Below are 18765 nucleotides of genomic sequence, written 5' to 3'. Positions count from 1 at the left end.
TAAGTGTGAGCACTGTAGATAAAATATAAGAAGTGAATATTAATGTAAGGCATGATAATAATTTTAAGCTCAACTATGATTTATAAATCAAAGACTATTTGCTTGTTTTAAAATAACCACATTTTCCACGCATGTAAATTAGTTTTCTTATTTTTTAGCATTAGCAATGCACATTTGATCTTTAGACAGGATTCAGTCACTGAAAATTAGTAATTTAATATATTGCACAACAGCACTAATAACTCAAAAAGTATTATAATTTTATGGGTTTAATAAAATTTACCCTTCTGATATGAACGTGCTTTGTAATATAGAAGGTGTGAATGCAGAGGAATAAAACAAAAAGTAGCTATGAATATTTTATTTGAATAAACATTAAAAATTTAGTAAAACAAATTGGCCCATTCTTGGGTCTCCAAATCCAAAAAATTGGTCACGTCAATTATCTTAGATTTTCGTCCGTTCCAATCAGTGGCTGTAGCAGACTTTCCCAAATTTTTCCGCAAGCTCTTGGGCCTCAAAACGTTTGAGAACTGTAGCTGGAAGTAAAACATTGAGTAATATTAATAACATTTAAAAAATAAAAACTGAAAGACTAACTAACAAAACACAATTTATTAATGAGTATATAACGAAACTTAGAGAACTAAACTGAATGAAGGGCTTAGAGCAATGTATCTCAACCTTTTTTTTTGTTGTTGTTGCGGCACACTTTTAGCGATTTCGGAATTTGACGGCACACAATGAAAAAAAATTAGATTCAAAATTGTTTACTTACCTATAATACACTGTGTTAAAAAGTTTGTGATAATAATATGTACTACAAAAGCACGTTTATTAAGGGATTAATTATTTCTTTCGACTGATTCTTTATTAGTAAGTAACAGTTATTTTTTTCCCCTTCGTTTTGCTAGTTATTAATTGTTAGCTTGTTTTCTATAGTTATTAACTGTTATTTTTTGTGATTTCTTGATAACTAGTTTTTTTTGATAATTAATTTTTAGCTTATTTTTTTTGTTAGTTATCCTTTCCTAATTTTTTTTTTTTATATATTTGTTTTTTTTAAGTTATCCTTTGTTAATTTGTTTATATTGCATAGCTTACTTTAATGATTAACTTATATTTCCACTTGCAAGTTAATATTTAGCTTGCTTTCCTTTGTTAATAAATTATTTTAATAGTCATTAAATTCCCTACTTATTTCAACATTTTTTTAAAACTGCGTGTCAAAGACACTATTCCATCTTACTTTAAGATTGTCAGAGACAAGGCAATCGCCGACAAAGATGTTCACATGGTTAAAGCGTAGAAAAATTATAAAAAGTATATATATACTTTTTATGAACATTTCAAGCACATTTTAAGAATTTGGCAGCACAAAAAAGTGCCGCGGCACTGCGGTTGAGAATCACTGGCTTAGAGAATCGACACACGGATTAAAAAAAGGGCATGCTGCATTAGACACTGTTTTGTAAAACTGTCAATATTCAAGCGGCAATGCTGTATATTTGATTAAATAATAAATTCTGTAACAACAAAAAGTACTATAATAAAAAGCTTATCGGTTCAGTTTTAATTGTATTTCTTAATATTCAATTTTACTTCTATGTATTAAAGAACATTCTCTTATACTAATGTGAATACACAAAAAGTATTGAAGTTGAAAATAAGATTTATTTTTAAAATTTAGATCTGATGTTGATTACTTATGATTACATATACTTAGAAGTATAATTAAACAAAAGCTTAAACTTATTATAAATACACTGCACTTCCAAATGCATTCAATTCTTTAACGTAATCGTTTTTTTTTCCTTCTACAAAATTACTTTTTTTGTGATCCAAAAACTATTGACGTACAACTGTGTTAGACTTTGAAAATTATCAAGCCTCTCTCTTTTTGGTTCGGATTTCTGAAACTTTTTTGCAACATTTGGTTTCCTTTACATGGGGACAAATTTTTATTCTGTATTTTTCAAATAGAGAGAATCTTTTCCTAGCATTATTTTTAAATTAAATTTAATTATAATGATGCCTTTAACTACAGCTTGCAAAGATATAAATCGACTGATGATATATATTAATACATATTAAAAAATTGTGAATATACACGAAAAATCTTGAATAAACTTAGAAATGTTAAGGATTAACTGCAAATTAATGTTTGTAAAATTTAATACAAATAGAGAGGAATTCTAAATATTTTGATTTATTATTTGCAATTGGAATTGTTATTCAGATAAAAAACTTTAATTTTTTTTCTTAAAGCATTTAAAAACTGGAAGGAAAAAAATATCACATATATATATTAATAAAAATAAATATTTTAATCAACAATTTTACCCAAATAACATTAGTGATGGCAGGCACTCTTTCAAATGAGGACTTTTCTTTTCGCCTCAGTCACAATGCCGGCATATGGAGTCAAAATACTGAATCTGAAAACAAAAGTTTGTTAATTTACTCAAACAGCTACAAGACAATACAAATTACGTTAAAATTTAATCTAAAAGACTATTAAAATATTTATATTAGCTAGCCCACTTTCAAGTATTATTTAACATGTACACTTGTTAAAAATAAGTAAAATAGATGCCATCAACAACTCAGCAGCCGATACATCGCTTAAAAAGAAAGTAACTATCAGTTGCTTAAATCAGATTTCTGATGCATCATCTAAAACTAAAGTCATTATATCGGCCTGCCGATATATGTGCTACGTAGATATTTTGAGATGCATCGATTTATTGACCGGTCTATATAGAATAATCATTTAAACTCTCCATACACCCTCAGTACAGAACAAATAAGATGGTGAAATTCTTTTTTGCTTTTTAAGGGGACAGCAAGGTTTGAAAAGGTTAAGATTCACTGGTCTATACTTTAGAGCAAAGGTTCCTATACCAAAGGATCCAATGAGCAATTGTAATTTTTTTGATCATAATAATAAATAGCTCCATTTTTAATAAAATGCTTTCTATGGAGAAAAAAATTAGGGAATGATTATAATACCATTGAATAACTCAATCATAAAAATAATTACAGTAAGTTCACCTACAAGCAAACTGTAAAAATTCTTATCTTCTTTCAACTTTTCCTCTAATTGATTAAGATCATCATCCGAAGAAAGCTGGAACTCAATACCTCTTGGTAATTCTAAAAGAACAGATGTTGAATTATCTTNATTACAATAAGTTTACTTACAAGCAAACTGTAAATTCTTATCTTCTTTCAACTTTTCCTCTAATTGATTAAGATCATCATCCGAAGAAAGCTGGAACTCAATACCTCTTGGTAATTCTAAAAGAACAGATGTTGAATTATCTTTCTCTTTTTCAGAGAGCTGAATTTGATGAGCCTTCATTTCTTTAATTTCCTTTCTTAACTGTTTAAACTCCTCTTGATTTTCTAACACACAGTTACACATCTTAGTCACTAAAATAACAAATACAAGAGATTAAGTATGTGCAGTTTTATAAATGTGTTCTTATTGCTAATAATATGATTAAGTATTTTATAAAAACATCAAGTTAATTAACAAAAAATGAAAACTATATACATTTACTAATACATAAACTAAATAATTTTTTTTAAAAATATTATAACATGCAAATTTTTCATGAAAAATAAATGAGGAAAAATGTTAAAAATACAAAATGTTACTCGCGGCTCCTAAATTTATACTAGTTTTCTCATCTTGCAATTGCTCTGTTCAGTGACAAGAATACAAAATAGTCTGATGTCATAATTTATTTATTTATTTAATAGCTAAAAGACTGAGTAGAGCGAATTATACACCTATTTTGGTGAAATTGCAACACAACGAAAGAACTGTCTGACATTTATTCAGTATAAATTCTAATCATTTACATGAAGGCATTAAGAATAAAATAAAACAGTAACAAAATATCACATCAAAATATAACATTTCTACTTGATATATATTGTAAATAGATATCAGTATAATATTAGACATTACAAAATTAATTTCTACACATTAATATTTTAGAATGAATCACAGCTAAGTTATAATCTTATTTAAGAAGAATCACACATAGACCTGTTGTGCTATATATATTAATATAAACCATGTTATATATATATATGTAGTGCTCCTCCTCTATTTTCCTCGTAAACTCTTTAGCCGTGGCTTTTCAATCATCATTATATTGCTGATTCCAATTTTCGCAGTCATATTTTAATATTTTTAATATCCTTTATATAAGGATGACAACATAATGCATTTTCTATGCTTTTATTGAGATATTGAGATTAAGAATAAGGAATCTATTTACAATTTATATACAATGGGAGCAAAGCTCCGAGACGCATCTTTATCCTTCCATTTCTAAAATATAAGTGTACACTTTTATAACGTGTTACATATAATTTCCTTCATGCCATGTGACCCAAATAATCCAGACCATTTTTTATATATTCTTTGTTAGGACCGGCGTTCTGTAACATCTGAAGACCAGATAGAGATGAATTAATATCTCAACAGTCTTGATTTTCATGGGAATTTGGCTTCGTTACGATTTTTTATTGCGCGGGGTGGATTCATTTTATAAATAAAGATTTCATCGCTATTCAACGGGACTAAATGTATACGCGAAGAGCCAAGTTAAGTATGTGAAAGAGAAATTTAATGTTCTCAGAGACCAGATAAGCTTATCTGCAGATAGATATAATTCTTTTTGAGTTTAGTCTCAAAAGATCCTTTTAATTTTATAAAGCTAGTATTTTAGATACTACNAGTATAAGATTAGACATTACAAAATTAATTTCTACACATTAATATTTTAGAATGAATCACCGCTAAGTTATAATCTTATTTAATAAGAATCACACATAGACCTGTTGTGTTATATATATATATATATACCTGGTCTGTCTTGGTTTTTCTGAGCACCTCTTTTGTGAAAAATTGGGATCCTTCATTCTCTGAGATCCTGCAAAATTAATTAACGTTGGATAGTTTAATAAGACAAAAATTGAAACTTTTTCTAACAAATCCTCAACATATAAATATATATATTTTAAAAAGTCATTTAATTTATAACTCATCCACCGAAAATAAATGACATAAAATAAATCTGAACAATATATTATTATTAACATGAATAATATATAAGGTAAAATGTTTTTCTCGCCATCCTAACAATTCTCTACAAAAATAAATAACTTGTAATATATTATGTTTAGATGCTAGATGTATAATAAGAAGCTGCATCGTAAAACATATTTTATACCATTAATTCCTCCATCACTTTATTTAGTGTATTACTATTATTATAAAAACAGTTGAATTTAAATTATAATTATGAAATATTGCTATTGAAAAATATTTTTTAACCATACAATTAAGTTTAATATAATTTATTTAAATAACCGTGAGAGTTTTTGCCCCTAAAACTATCTCGCAAAATTTATAAATTAAAAGAAAAATAATAATTTCAAAAATTTTGGTGCCCTTTGAAAATAATTGATAAATAAAGAATATGTATAATTCAACCGGAAAAACAAGCAGGAAAAGAGACTGGTCAAATTATTTTGGCACCCCCTTATTCAAACTTCATTATAAAATTAATTTAAATTATTAATTAACTTATTAGTTAAAATTTAAATGAAAGCTAATTATATAGGTCAAGAGAAGCAATTAATATTTAACGAAATTAAGTATAATTCTTTTTATAAATTCTATGAAAAATTTATACATTTTAAAGATAAAAATCTAAAGATTTTTTTTTTAAATTATTTTTTTTTGACGTTTTTAATTCCCCCGACAATGACAACCTATCCCTATCACCGAGTCCAGATATAGGTTCAATCGAATAAAAAGCTTAATTACCAATGAATTAGCTTCTGTAAAGTGGCGCTGTTGTCAACGTCGGCGAGATAGCTCTGAGGATATCTTACCAATGATCGGTACAATACCCACTGCCGTTTAGTAAATATATGTGTGTGAAAACGAAAAAATTTATAAACTTGTTCCTTTTATATTACTGTATTTATATGTATATTATTCTATTATAAAAATTGTGAAACGTTATGTATTTAACAGTAAAGAAGATTCAAATATGTATTAGTGATAACGCGTTATTTAAACTTAATACAAAATACATATAATTAAATTAAAATAACTTTTCAGATTTATTTCTATTTTTAAGCTTATACAACACTTTTTAATAAATAAAACTATTTATACAGTAAGACTTAAAAGTTTATGAGCAATAAATGAAAAAACCCAATTTCCCCCGGGTTTTTTCAAAGCCTGAAAAACAATAAAATATTTAATTAGAAAAGCTTTGACCAATATTTTCTAATCACAATCTTAGAAACTTATAAGTTTTAGCTGGTGCACTCTTATCCAAATTATACTTCAGTTTTTAAAGTTATTTTAAAGATAAAAAAAAAGTGAACAGCTTTAATATTTTGTATATTAACACATTTTGATATTATTTTTGACATTTAAATTTCCCTTTTTTATCTATAAATTTTTATTATTATTTTCAGCAAACAAAAAATTCTTTAAAGAAGTTTAAATAAACATAAAAATTTCTTTGATTTTGAGCCTTTAGTGTCTAGTTTAATTTTCCTTTAGTATACTCTTGTAACATAAGAAACACATATCATACTTTATACATAACACATACCTTACTTGATATCCAACACATTTAAAAAAAAAAAAAATTGTAGTAGCAACGAATTACAATCACTGTTGTATCATAAACTAAATCTTATATATTAAGAACTTTTATTTAGAGAATTATATTACAAGGCTGGATTAAATTTAGGTAAATAGAATATCATTGTTTTCAGAAATTGAAAAGTTTAACTTATTTCTTTTTTTAAAATTGTTTAATATTTCCATATTGCTTATTTTACTTTTAGACATAATTTTAAAATCTATATAACCTTTTACTACAATTCACTTACATGAATATTTTGATAAATTATGTACACTTATATCATTTTGAAGGGGTACGCTTACAGATCTACCTCCCCGTGGTGTACCCTGGTAACGTCTTTTGACGGCTAAGAGATCTGTAGTTTCCAGCATGTCTTCCCTTTGCTCCCGCCCCTCGAGGGCGGGTTTTGCTTTTTCTTTTTCATGGCAATGTTTTTGCTTTTTCATGTCAATTACCTCTGCCATTTGAAATAAATAAATATCATTGTGAGCACAATTTTGAATGTTTTAAAACGAATTAACTGTTAATAAGCACACGGGATTAACGTTGACAGACTTAATTTTTATGAAAAGTATCTATACACTCATAACTACAATGCTATGAACCTTGTTCCCACAATAAATTACATTAGAAATATTTCATCTTATAAAAAATTATTTTCGAACTTAGTGAATTTATTTAATAAAAACTATATAGATCGTAAAACATAACATTTAACATCCCAGCCAACAAGTAAACGATTCTGAACAAACAACTTTGACAATGAATTTACGTCATTAATTAGAATTTATTCCGATAATAATATTTAAAATTAGCGAAAAGTTAAAAACTACTAACTTAATTATAATTCAAAACCAGCTACATATCTTTTATAATAGAATGTTCTTTTGGTAATGTAGGCTTAACCCAGGGTACAGTATTAATAGAAATTATACAAGTAAATAGAAGATGAATAAACTTTGCTTACTTAAATTGAATCAGTAAGGTCACTTTTGACGACAATATTATGTTTTTAGTAGGAGATATAACACGCTGAACACATACAAATACAAATCGTAAAGCGTGACGTCAGAGCTGAAGATCACGTGACAAGCGTTCATATCGCTTAACTTTGTTGATAAAAATATTAAGTTCGCTTCACCTTCCAATCCCGTTCAATATCGTTTTCACGGAATTTTATTTTTTACTTTCACTAATGTGAGTAAGTATAAAGAAATTTTACTCATTTTTATCTTTCTAACAAATATTTTGAACTTTGGAACTAAAATATATTTAATATAGAATGTTTTAAGAAAAATACTTTTAAAGTTTCATTGACGGAATTCATTCAATAACTTGCTCACAGTATCTATATTCCTCCGCTTTCAAAATATTGATAGGAACGGCCACGGTATAGATCGATGTTTCTGTGCTACTTGGGTAATTTGTAACTTCAGTAGTAAACAAGTCTTTTAATAGTTCAAGGTTAGGAAATAGAATTAAACAGAATGTAGTAAGAATAGCATTACAACCGATTTTTATTTTCTAGAATCTTTGTTGTAATAGCGATTAAACAATTTCGCAATTGTAAACAGAAATTTCAGCTATTCAAATTTTCCATTATTTACATTTAATCTTCCATAAGAGATTCATCGACAGCAATGCAATGTGCAATGTTTCAAAGTTGTGTTTAGTTTAATTTCTATTCTACCCATAACTATAGTTTGATTCCAGCCACGCTTTTGCGGAATTAAAGTAATTTTTTAATTGTGACATAAAACAAAATTCATGTAGCCAGTTAATTTTTGAATGTTAAAAATTTCATTGCATCTTACTACCATGTAAATTAATCATTTCCTATTCCTAATAGTTTCCGAATATCAAAATAGTAGCGTAAAGTTTAATTAAATGGGTGACCGCTGGAATTTTTCAGCAATCCAAAGAAAGTCTAAAATTCAAAAACTAATCAAACTATTAACTAAGCTTACTTGCTTATTTACTTGCTTGAGAAACGAAAAGCTTTTATATTCACTAATCTTAATTTTGGAATACAAGTAATGTAAAAATTGTTCTCTATTCCCCCACTTGAGTTTTTAAAATTGCAATAAAATAAATATTGTCTGTTACAATCGAATCTTTCTGCTTTAGCTGCAATTGTTTTTACTGAACAAAAATAGGTAAAATTACGAATTCGACAAAGTTGTATTCCAAAACTTTTTATTTTAAATTTCAGCAAAGTACAGAAGCTAAAGATTCCGAGTAACCGCCAAATATATATTTACCCTTAGTTAGACTGAGTTTACTTGAAATTGTCTCGTCTGATAAATTAAACTGTTTTTCTTGAGCAACATTGAAGTGAAAGCAATTATTTTGGAGGTGCTGAACACAAAGCTTTTCTATATTGTACAGGTGAGATTAAAATAAACTTCTCAAGTGAAGTTTAATGATAAGAGTTTAAAATGTGTTTTCAATTTAAAATTTCTGATTTGACATTTCTCAAAGAGCCCTATAATAGAGTAAGTACGGTTTTCGAGATTTAAGTAATGCTTGTATTATAATTTTTCGAAATTTCTCTTGCAAAATGGTTCAGTATAGAATTGTAGAATGAATAAAAAGGCCATATTTAAAAACAATCAAATTGAATAACCGTAATAAATGGCTTCCCTATAAGCCTAACAAATAGTATAGATTGTGAATGATCACAGCGCCCTCTTTCGGTTAAGCAAAAACTTCTAACAAACTATGAGAACAAGGTTGCTTCAAAGAACTGATTTTTCGTTCCTATAGTATTACATCAGTGGAATTCAAAATGACCCATATAACATTAGTGATATTTGGCCAATAGGGGAGAGTGGGGTCAATTGTAACAGGGTACGATGGTAACAGAGCAAAAAATTCGAGTGTCGGGTTCTAGATTTGGTTCCTAGGTGACGCACAAGGTGTATTTAATAAATCTACATTTACAACCCTGCTGGCAACCATTTTTATGTACTTTTGAAAGAGTTACATCNTCGCCAATAACCCAGTGTGCAGCTCTAGTGCGACGTAAATGAACTACAACAACAACAACTTTAATTTGCTCAAACCGACTTTCTTTTTTTATCGGTACTGGAAACCTGAACCCTCTAGAATTTGATCAATTTCCGAATCACTTTTTTTAATGCTTGAACCCACAGCTTTTTTTGTCTTGCTTTCGAACCCATCATCATTAGAGCATTTTGCAGACTTTTAATCATCTTTCGAGAACACTGTTAGTTTATAGTTACTCGAATCCTCTATTTCATTGGTACATAAACCACACATCTTCTTACCAGTTCTCGAACCCACAATCATATCATCAATATTCAAGCCAACTTTTTTTAAATCGGAACTCGAGCATCGAACCACCAATCTTTTAATTGGTTTTTGAATTGACTCGCATTTTTTCTTACTCGAACCCACTGTCATTTGATGAGTACCCTATCCCTGTCTCTTTTTTATTTATAATCAAAAGTACTCTGATTTAAGGAGTTTTCTCGAATGCCCTCACTTTTGAACAATACTCTATCTCTCTTTTGGCAGATACTCTATTTGAACGGTTTTCGAACAAGTTTTCCTTTCTTCAATACTTGAACCTACTATCATTTTGTTTATACTCGATTCCTCGGTCATCTGAATAGTTTTCGAACTAATTCTTTTTTAATTTGTACTCGCAACCAATATCTTTTAATTAATTATCCATATTGCTACACAAACCCATTATCTTTTTATTGGTATTCGGACCCGCTGTCATTTAACCAGTACTAAAACCCTCTATTTTTGCACTGGTTCTCGGTCTCACTCTCTTGATCAATTCTTAGAACCACCATCTTTTACTCAGAACTCAAACTGACGTTTCCTTTACGGGTACTCAAACCACCTCTCTTTTTATTGGTACTCGAACCAACTATCAATTGATTAACTAAAAATCTCACAAATTTTTATGAGTACTGGAACCCATTGCGTTTGATCAATTTCTGAATCACATTTTTTTAATGCTTGAACCCACTCCCTTGCTACGCGAACCCGTTATCATTTGATCAATATTGACAGATACGCTATTTCGACCTTTTTCTTCAATACTCGAAAACACTTTATTTATGCTGGATTTGGCAGTCATTTTAAGTTTTTAAATCCACTCTCTTTTGATAAATACTCCTAATCTATAGTCCCGCTGTGGACTGATCGTTAAGACGCGGTTCCCAGCAGATCACCGAAGTCAAGCATCACTGGCTGCGGTCAGTGTGCGGGTGGGTGACCACTTGGATCAGTCTACGTAGGGACCGAGGGTGTGCGGTATTGGTCCTCGTTAAACTGTGCTACCGTAAAGTGCTCGACTTCGCGCGCAGGTCGTCGGGCTACCGAAGCGGGGGTGCCATCCCCTCCGCAGAGGATCAAAATTGTGATGGCATGTCTTCGGATCATCCTCCGGGATGTTTCCCAGACCGTCGCCAATAGCCCATTGTGCAGCTCTAGTGCGACGTAAATTAACAACAACAACAACAAATTAACAACAACAAATGTTTGGTGACCTTGTGATTAAGGTTCTAGATCTTCAGGCCTGTACCCTGAAGTCTGGGAAGAACCTCACCTCTAGGAACTAATAGTATAAAATTATTTTTTGTAAATATTCTAGTTTTAATGAAGCCTAGGTAATACAATTCTTTCAGATTAAAGAATTTAGAATTACTGGTACTTAGATTAGTACAAACAGTAGTTGCAAAAGATTACGTTACCTCAGTCAAAATTTAGCTACTGTTGTGTTTACAATGTGCACACTTGCTGTCTCAGTATTGCTGAATGGCCTGTTGACTTCTGACAAGGGAGATCCAAGTAGCGTCATGCTTATCTGCTTAACTCTAATTGGTTTTACTTATGAATTTAGTTTATTAATGCAGTATGTTCAGGCAATTATAATGACTGTACGAATAAATCGCTGTATGCTATAGTCTAACATTTAATGATTTTTGCCTTTGAAGGGTGGATCTCCTTAAAAGGTGCGTCTTAAATCAAATGGATAATTAGTACTAAGTTTACACTTGGACAAAGTGATTTAATCATTTAAAATTGAAAATACAATCAATAGTGTTTATAATTGAAAAAGACTTAATAAAAACTCTTTTTCTCCAGCAACTTAGATTTAAATTTCACAATCATTACAAAGTTTTGTACAAAAAAAAATTACTACGAAATCATAGATTAACATGTTACTTAAATGCAAAATATTTATTTGTCTGGATAAACGTACTTAAATAACAAAATTTACAATAATTTAAAATTACAATAAAGTTTTTAAAACTGATGAAAAGTTTTAATTTTACATCAGAGCTTGTTGGGTTGTAAAAAAATTTTTTTTCATGGGTAGTTGTAAATTTAAATATCCACTTTTAGATTATGCCTGGTTATATGCAATATCATTTTATCAATAATCGAACCCCTTTTTTTTCATCTGTACTTAAACAAGCTGTCATTTCATCATTTTTCAAACCAACTCTCTTTTCATGAATACTTAAATCCATCATACTGTTTCGGTACTCTACCCGACTGTCTTCTTATTGCTATTACCATAATTTGATCGATACTCGAACCCACTATCATTTGAAGAGAACTAAAACTTTCCATGTTTTAATTCGTTCTCGATCCCACACTCTCTTGATCAACATCAAAAACCACCATCTTTTTCTCATAAATGAATATGGTAATTGCTTTATTTACGTCGCACTAAAGCTGCAGAATGGGCCATCGAAGACTGTCCTGAGGATGACTCGAAGACTTTCCATCAATATTTTGTTCTTCTGAAAAGGAGATGGCACCTCCGCTTTGGTTGCCGGACGATTTGTGCGCGAAATCGAGCACTTTAAGGCAGAACAGTTTAATGAGGACTGATTACTCGCCCCCTCGGTCTTTATGTTGGCTCATCGAAGTGATCACATGCCTGCTTACTGATCGCAGTCAGTGAGGCTTGACATGGGTGTTCTACTGGGTACCGTCTTTACGATCAGTCCACTGCTTGACTTACAGAACTTGAATCGACCTTCTCTTTACCTTTGGTCCCGCAGTGGGCTGATCATTAAGACACGGTTCCCAGCAGATCACCGAAGTCAAGCATCACTGGCTGCGGTAAGTGTGCGGGTGGGTGACCCACTTGGATAGGTCTTTNCTAGTGCGACGTAAATGAACTACAACAACAACCTAACTTATATCTTTTGATACTTGAATTTTCTATTTTTTATTGATACTCGAATCCCATAACTTTTTATTAGAGCTCGAACCCGCTATCATTTGATCACCAAAACCTCCATAATAGGTTCCTCCCACTCTCTCAATACTCAAAACCACCATCTTTTTTTCAGAACTCGAACTGACTTTCCTTCTCTCGGTATTTAATTTTTTCTGCTCAAACACACTATTATTTGATCAGTAATTGAACCCGCTTTTATCTGAACACTTTCCAAACCAACTCTTTTCTTGATATATACTTGAACCCGCAAGCATTTGAATAGTTTTGGAACCCACTATCTTATAATCATTACTTTACACAATATATTTTGATGAATACTCAAAGCCATTATTTTTTATTAGAACTCGAAATTGTTTTTTTTTGTACTTGAATCTGCTGTTATATAAAAAATTTTCGAACCCACTCTTTTTTTAATCATATTAGTACCTACAATTGTTTGATCAATACTCACACCCGCCCTTTTATTGGTACTCAAACCCATTATATTATTATTAATAATCGAACCGGCTATCAATTGATCAGTACAAAAAAAACCCACCTTTTATTTAGTTCTCGATCCCACTCTACTTTATCAATACTCAAAACCACACTCTTTTTCTCAGAATTGGAATCGATTTCCTTTTTATCTGTACTCAAAATGATTCTGTTTTTATAGGTACTCGAACTATTTATCATTTGATTAATAATTGGAACCCACTAGTTTTGATCGGTTCTGGAACCCACTAGTTTTGATCGGTTCTGGAACCCACTAGCATTTGATCAATTTCCGTACTATATTTTTTTAATGCTGGAACTTACAATTTTTCTTGATTCTCGAACCCGTCATTATTCGAGCATTTTATTCGAACACACTCACTTTGGATCAATTCTCGAATCCACTATCACTTAAACACTTTTCTAACCCACTCTCTTTCGCTTAATACTCAAACCCACTACCTTTTTTATCAATTATTAAGCCAGTTATCATTTTAACAGTTTTCAAACTCACTCTCTTTTGTACAATACATGTACTGACTATCTTTTTAAAGGTACTACAACTCGCAATAATTTAATAAATACTCGATTCTACTATAATTTGATTATTACTCGAATCCACTAAATTTTATCACTACCTTTGAAGAACTGGAAAATCTTGGAGGTTTAGTGGACGCAACATCAAGAAGGTTTTGTACTGTGTATATTAAAATAAAAAATTAATAAATTGCAAAAATTACCATTTGAATGACAACATTTTCTGAATGTTAGATTGTGAGTTACTTCAAATATTTTAAGCACTTAATTGATTCGCAAGATAAGTTATATTTTATAATAAATCATTTATTTTATTTTTGTTTTATAACAGACAACCCTATTTTTACTTTGTCTCTGAATGTTCAACTCCATAGCCTTGTAATTTTCAACCTAATTCCAAGGAAAATCCTATATCTAGCTTCAGGATAAAATAGTCTTCGTTGAGGACTTTTTAATGGATTGAAAGGAAAACCACGAATACCTCCCCCAGTTACCGTGACTGCAAAAAGGGATTCTTATCTACTGTACCCTTATTACTGGGGAAATTTTACGTCTGCATTGTGGTCGGTACGAGCCGGGAGCAGACTTTGTCTTAACCAATCGTCAATGTAATTTGAGCCTGAGTCTCCTCATTGGAAGGTGAGAGCTCTATCCTCTGAACGTCGGTGACTTAAAATCATTCTTTTTAACTGAAAAAAAACGAAGACTTTAAGCAAAATAAATAAAAAAATTCCAAAAGAAAGTACCTGAACTGGAGACCACAGTTTTGTAGGGCGCATGCGGATACGTCCCGGTGGGCCAGTCCATCCCCCATATCGTTGCACGATCTTTTTAATTTTTTCACAACATTGTTGTTTAAAACTGAATGTACAAATTCAGAGGGACACTAAAATCATATCAGCTGGCAAGTAGTGAAGAGCGGGGCAAGTTTTGAAGAACCCTAAATTCAATGTGTAAATATTTGTTTCAAATGACATTCTTGTGCTCAGCATGTTTTAAAAAGTGAAAAAGTATAAAGCCTTAGAGGGGACGTCCACAAATGATGTTACGCTTGGAACGGAAGGAGGGGGTTCCGAGAAGTGTGACTTTCCACATTTTGGTTAAAATTTAAAATTTTATAATCAACAGATCAAATATTTTTTATTTATTTGCTGTCACATTTTTCTTTCCTTTTCATCAAAAGAAGCAAACATTTAGTCATCTTTATTGTTATTCTCACAAATGTCATTGCAAATGTAGGTCAAATCTAAAAGTAAAATTTGAAACATGAATTTTTTCTGACCTGTAAGCATATGTTTGTATAATATGGCGTGACAAAGGGGTGTATGGTGAAATGTGACACTTTGCGACAAAGGGGAAGAGTAAAGTAAAAAAAAAAAATACTGCGTGGCATTATTTGGTGACGTTCTCTTAGAAACAATAATATTCCTAATGTAACTGAAATGTGGCCTTTAATGTTTTATTAATGATTAAAAACATTAAGATTTAAGAAGAAAAAAGTTGATTAGATTTTTTCATATTAAATATTTTTTTATAGAGAAAAGACTAGAAAAAGTCAGACAATGAAAGAAAACTTTTTTTACAGAAATAAAAAGCAACAAGTATTATTCTAAACTGTCAAGAATATTTGCTTTTAATCACTATAAATATTTGCTTTATTGCTATACAACTGTATTACTTTTCTTAATAACTTCTTTAATCAATTTAAGGATATATTCTTTTCACATTTGATGAAAGTACAAAGAATTGGAATGGACAGGTAAGTTAAGGAGTTTTGTAACTATGAAATAATACAGAATGTTACTTTTTTAACTAATAGTTTGTTAAGAAAACATTTTTTAATGAAAGTGTTTCTGAGTGATTTGTTATTCAGATCTATTTGTATTAAAATTATAAACAAATGAATTAATACAGAGTGTTACTTTTTTAATTAATAGTATAAGAAAACATTTTTTAATAAAAGGATTTAATAAAAGTGTTTCTGAGTGATTTGTTATTCAGATCTATTTGTATTAAAATTATAAAAAAATGAAAATTGTTTCTTAATGAAATATTCATGTTATAAATGTAAACATGTATTATACAATGTAAACAAGTTTTATAATAATATGTAAACAAGTACTTATTCTTATCAATAGTTGTTAAAAAATCTCTGATATTAGGGCAACACATCATTAAGCTTAACCTTAGAATTTCGCACCANTACAGAGTGTTACTTTTTTAATTAATAGTTTGTTAAGAAAACATTTTTTAATGAAAGGCTTTAATGAAAGTGCTTCTGAGTGATTTGTTATTCAGATCTATTTGTATTAAAAATATAAACAAATGAAATAGTACAGAGTGCTGCTTTTTTAATTAATAGTTTGTTAAGAAAACATTTTTTAATAAAAGGATTTAATAAAAGTGTTTCTGAGGGATTTGTTATTCAGATCTATTTCTATTAAAATTATAAACAAATGAAAATTGTTTCTTAATGAAATATTCGTGTTATAAATGTAAACATGTATTATACAATGTAAACAAGTTTTATAATGATATGTAAACAAGTACTTATTCTTATCAATAGTTGTTAAAAAAATCTCTGATATTAGGGCAACACATCATTAAGCTTAACCTTAGAATTATGCACCAGCATTGAAAGTTATCTTATATACAAGCATACAACACACAAGTGTCTCATACATAGCATTATTAATTTATCAAATAAAGTTTGTTTACCTATCTCTAAGAAATGGAATTTCAGACATTACTAAATTTAATCATACTAAATTTGTTCCAAATAATTGTTCATATGCAAATTTAATCATTATCCATCATTCATTCTGTAAATTTTTGAATAATAATGTACCTAAATTCATTAGTTTTAACTAATTGTTCTGAATAAAGTTTAAAATGACCACTGTTAATTGCACCTATTATATAATATTTGCATTATATAATTGCTGCAGGAAAAACTTGAAGCTGATCGATTCATCGATTTTAGTTGTAATTAATAAAAGCTGATAATTATTAGTAATCAATTGCCTGTATTCAAGATTACAAGTAATCACGATAGTTAATAATCATATTTTCTTATTAGAAGCTGTTATTATAACTTGTAATCACAACAAAAAACTATAACACGTCATCAAGATTTATGTTTACAATAAGTAATCGGTATTATAATAATGATTATAAGTTATCAAAATTTGCTCATGATTATATTATGATTAAATATACATGATTAAAAATGTCAAACATTTAAACTTTTATTTCACAAGACTTACTCGACCGATTTCCTATTTATTGTATTTTTCCATGCAAAATTACAACCTTTAAAATGATGCAAGAAATTGTCGTGTATATCTTACACTTCAAACTTTTCTTTACTAATATAAAATAAAATAGTGAAATGTAATAAATAATTGTTAAAAAATAAATTTTGATTAGATAAATCTTTGGGTAAAAAAATTTTATAATTGTGTGCGAAATTTGTTTCATTCACTTAAAAGATATTGCAACTTTTGCATCTAAATCAATAACTATAGAAACTTATGTTAATTTTTTGCACCAAATTTTTCAAATTCAAACTCCTAAAATTGTCTTGAGTGATAAAAATACAGTACTTCTTCTTCCCATTTTAAAAAATTTCTCAAACATAGCAAAATCAAACAATTGTGAACTACAGCCATAAACCTGAAACTAATGGAAAAGTTGATTGCTTAGGACAAGCCATTGTAACGCGTTTAAAATGTAAAATTAATGATTATTCTAAAAAAATTCATTGGCCTAAGTTATTAAAAGAGATAACTGAAGAACATATAATTTAACTCCCCATTCTGTAACTAAATTTCCACCAACTAATTCAGTGTTTTTCACTGTCCCATTAAACCATCCTTTATCAGATGAAATTTATCCACCAATAGAAAAATTGCTGTTCAAAGAACAAAACAATATGTTGAGAAAAATAAAATATATTTTGATGCAAGATTCATTCATATTGAATTTTACCATAATGATACTGTAATGAACGAAGATTTTAAATACCCCAATATTAGGAAACTTACCCCAACTTCTTCTAATCTGCTCCATACATAAATTTTGAAAAAATTTCCGATGTCAATTATAAAATAATAAAAAAAATGTTCATAATAAAGAAAATACAGAAATAGTTCATGTATCAAAATTAAAAAGGTACCACCCACCTGTCAAACTGAAATTATGCCTTGAGTGAATAACAAATGCATGGTTAATAACAGAATTAATTATATTTTAGAGTAAATTTATATTATATATACAGGGTGTCTATAAAAGAACTCCGGGGTTCATATTCATATCTCACTAACTATAAAAGATAGCAAAATTTAGTCGATTTCTCTGAAAAGAGTATCTCAAAAAGTTTTACTCATACCAATTGGGAATGTTTGTATCAACTGTTGGCGGCGCTGCAGGGCGTTGACCTTGAAATGACGTCGCGAAATTTGAAATGATGGCGACTCCGCAACGAAAGGCTCAATGTGTTAATTGGCTCATAGAAACGAAGTCTTTAGTTACCGTACAAAGTGCAGAGAAAATTCGTGATGTTCAACATCTCAGAGAACGAATAAGTCAATTGTGTGGCAACCGTCCCCCCAGACATGCTCGCCAGGACATGGGAAGAGGTAGAATACCGTTTAGACGTCTGCCGTGCCACTAACGGGGCTCATATAGAACTTTACTAAGTGTTAAAAAAAACTTGAAAATGTAAGCTTTTCAGTCATGTATAAAACATGTATGTATGTTTTTTATTTCATTAAAATATTTTGCCTCAAAACCCCGGAGTTCTTTTATAGACACCCTGTATAT

At 29.6% G+C, this 18765-nt stretch overlaps 1 protein-coding gene and 1 long non-coding RNA gene across 4 annotated transcripts in view; one reads left to right on the top strand and one right to left on the bottom strand.

The window, feature by feature from the left end:
- Window positions 1-346: 346 nt before the first annotated feature.
- LOC122269103 (uncharacterized) lies at window positions 347-7760 on the bottom strand. 3 transcript variants are annotated; one of them, XR_011636725.1, is made up of 5 exons: window positions 7660-7760; window positions 4886-4952; window positions 3205-3435; window positions 2344-2438; window positions 347-539 (listed from the first exon to the last, which is right to left on the bottom strand). It is a non-coding gene; the product is annotated as an uncharacterized lncRNA (long non-coding RNA). The 3 variants fall into 3 exon arrangements; XR_011636724.1 differs by lacking the exon at window positions 4886-4952 and having other exon boundaries at window positions 7660-7758; XR_006224982.2 differs by lacking the exon at window positions 7660-7760 and having other exon boundaries at window positions 4886-5025.
- Window positions 7761-7778: 18 nt separating this feature from the next.
- LOC107450713 (sn-1-specific diacylglycerol lipase ABHD11) overlaps window positions 7779-18765 on the top strand; it is a gene marked incomplete in the record, with an annotated part of 66909 nt that continues 55922 nt past the window's right edge. The window contains 2 exon segments of the mRNA XM_043040697.2: window positions 7779-7893; window positions 15651-15700. Of these exon segments, the coding sequence (XP_042896631.2) occupies window positions 15672-15700 (29 nt within the window).

Source organism: Parasteatoda tepidariorum, chromosome 5 (genome assembly GCF_043381705.1).
Source record: "Parasteatoda tepidariorum isolate YZ-2023 chromosome 5, CAS_Ptep_4.0, whole genome shotgun sequence".
NCBI classification, from domain to species: domain Eukaryota; kingdom Metazoa; phylum Arthropoda; class Arachnida; order Araneae; family Theridiidae; genus Parasteatoda; species Parasteatoda tepidariorum.
Note: the sequence above shows the minus strand (reverse complement) of the source record. Positions and strands in the feature narration are given on the sequence as shown.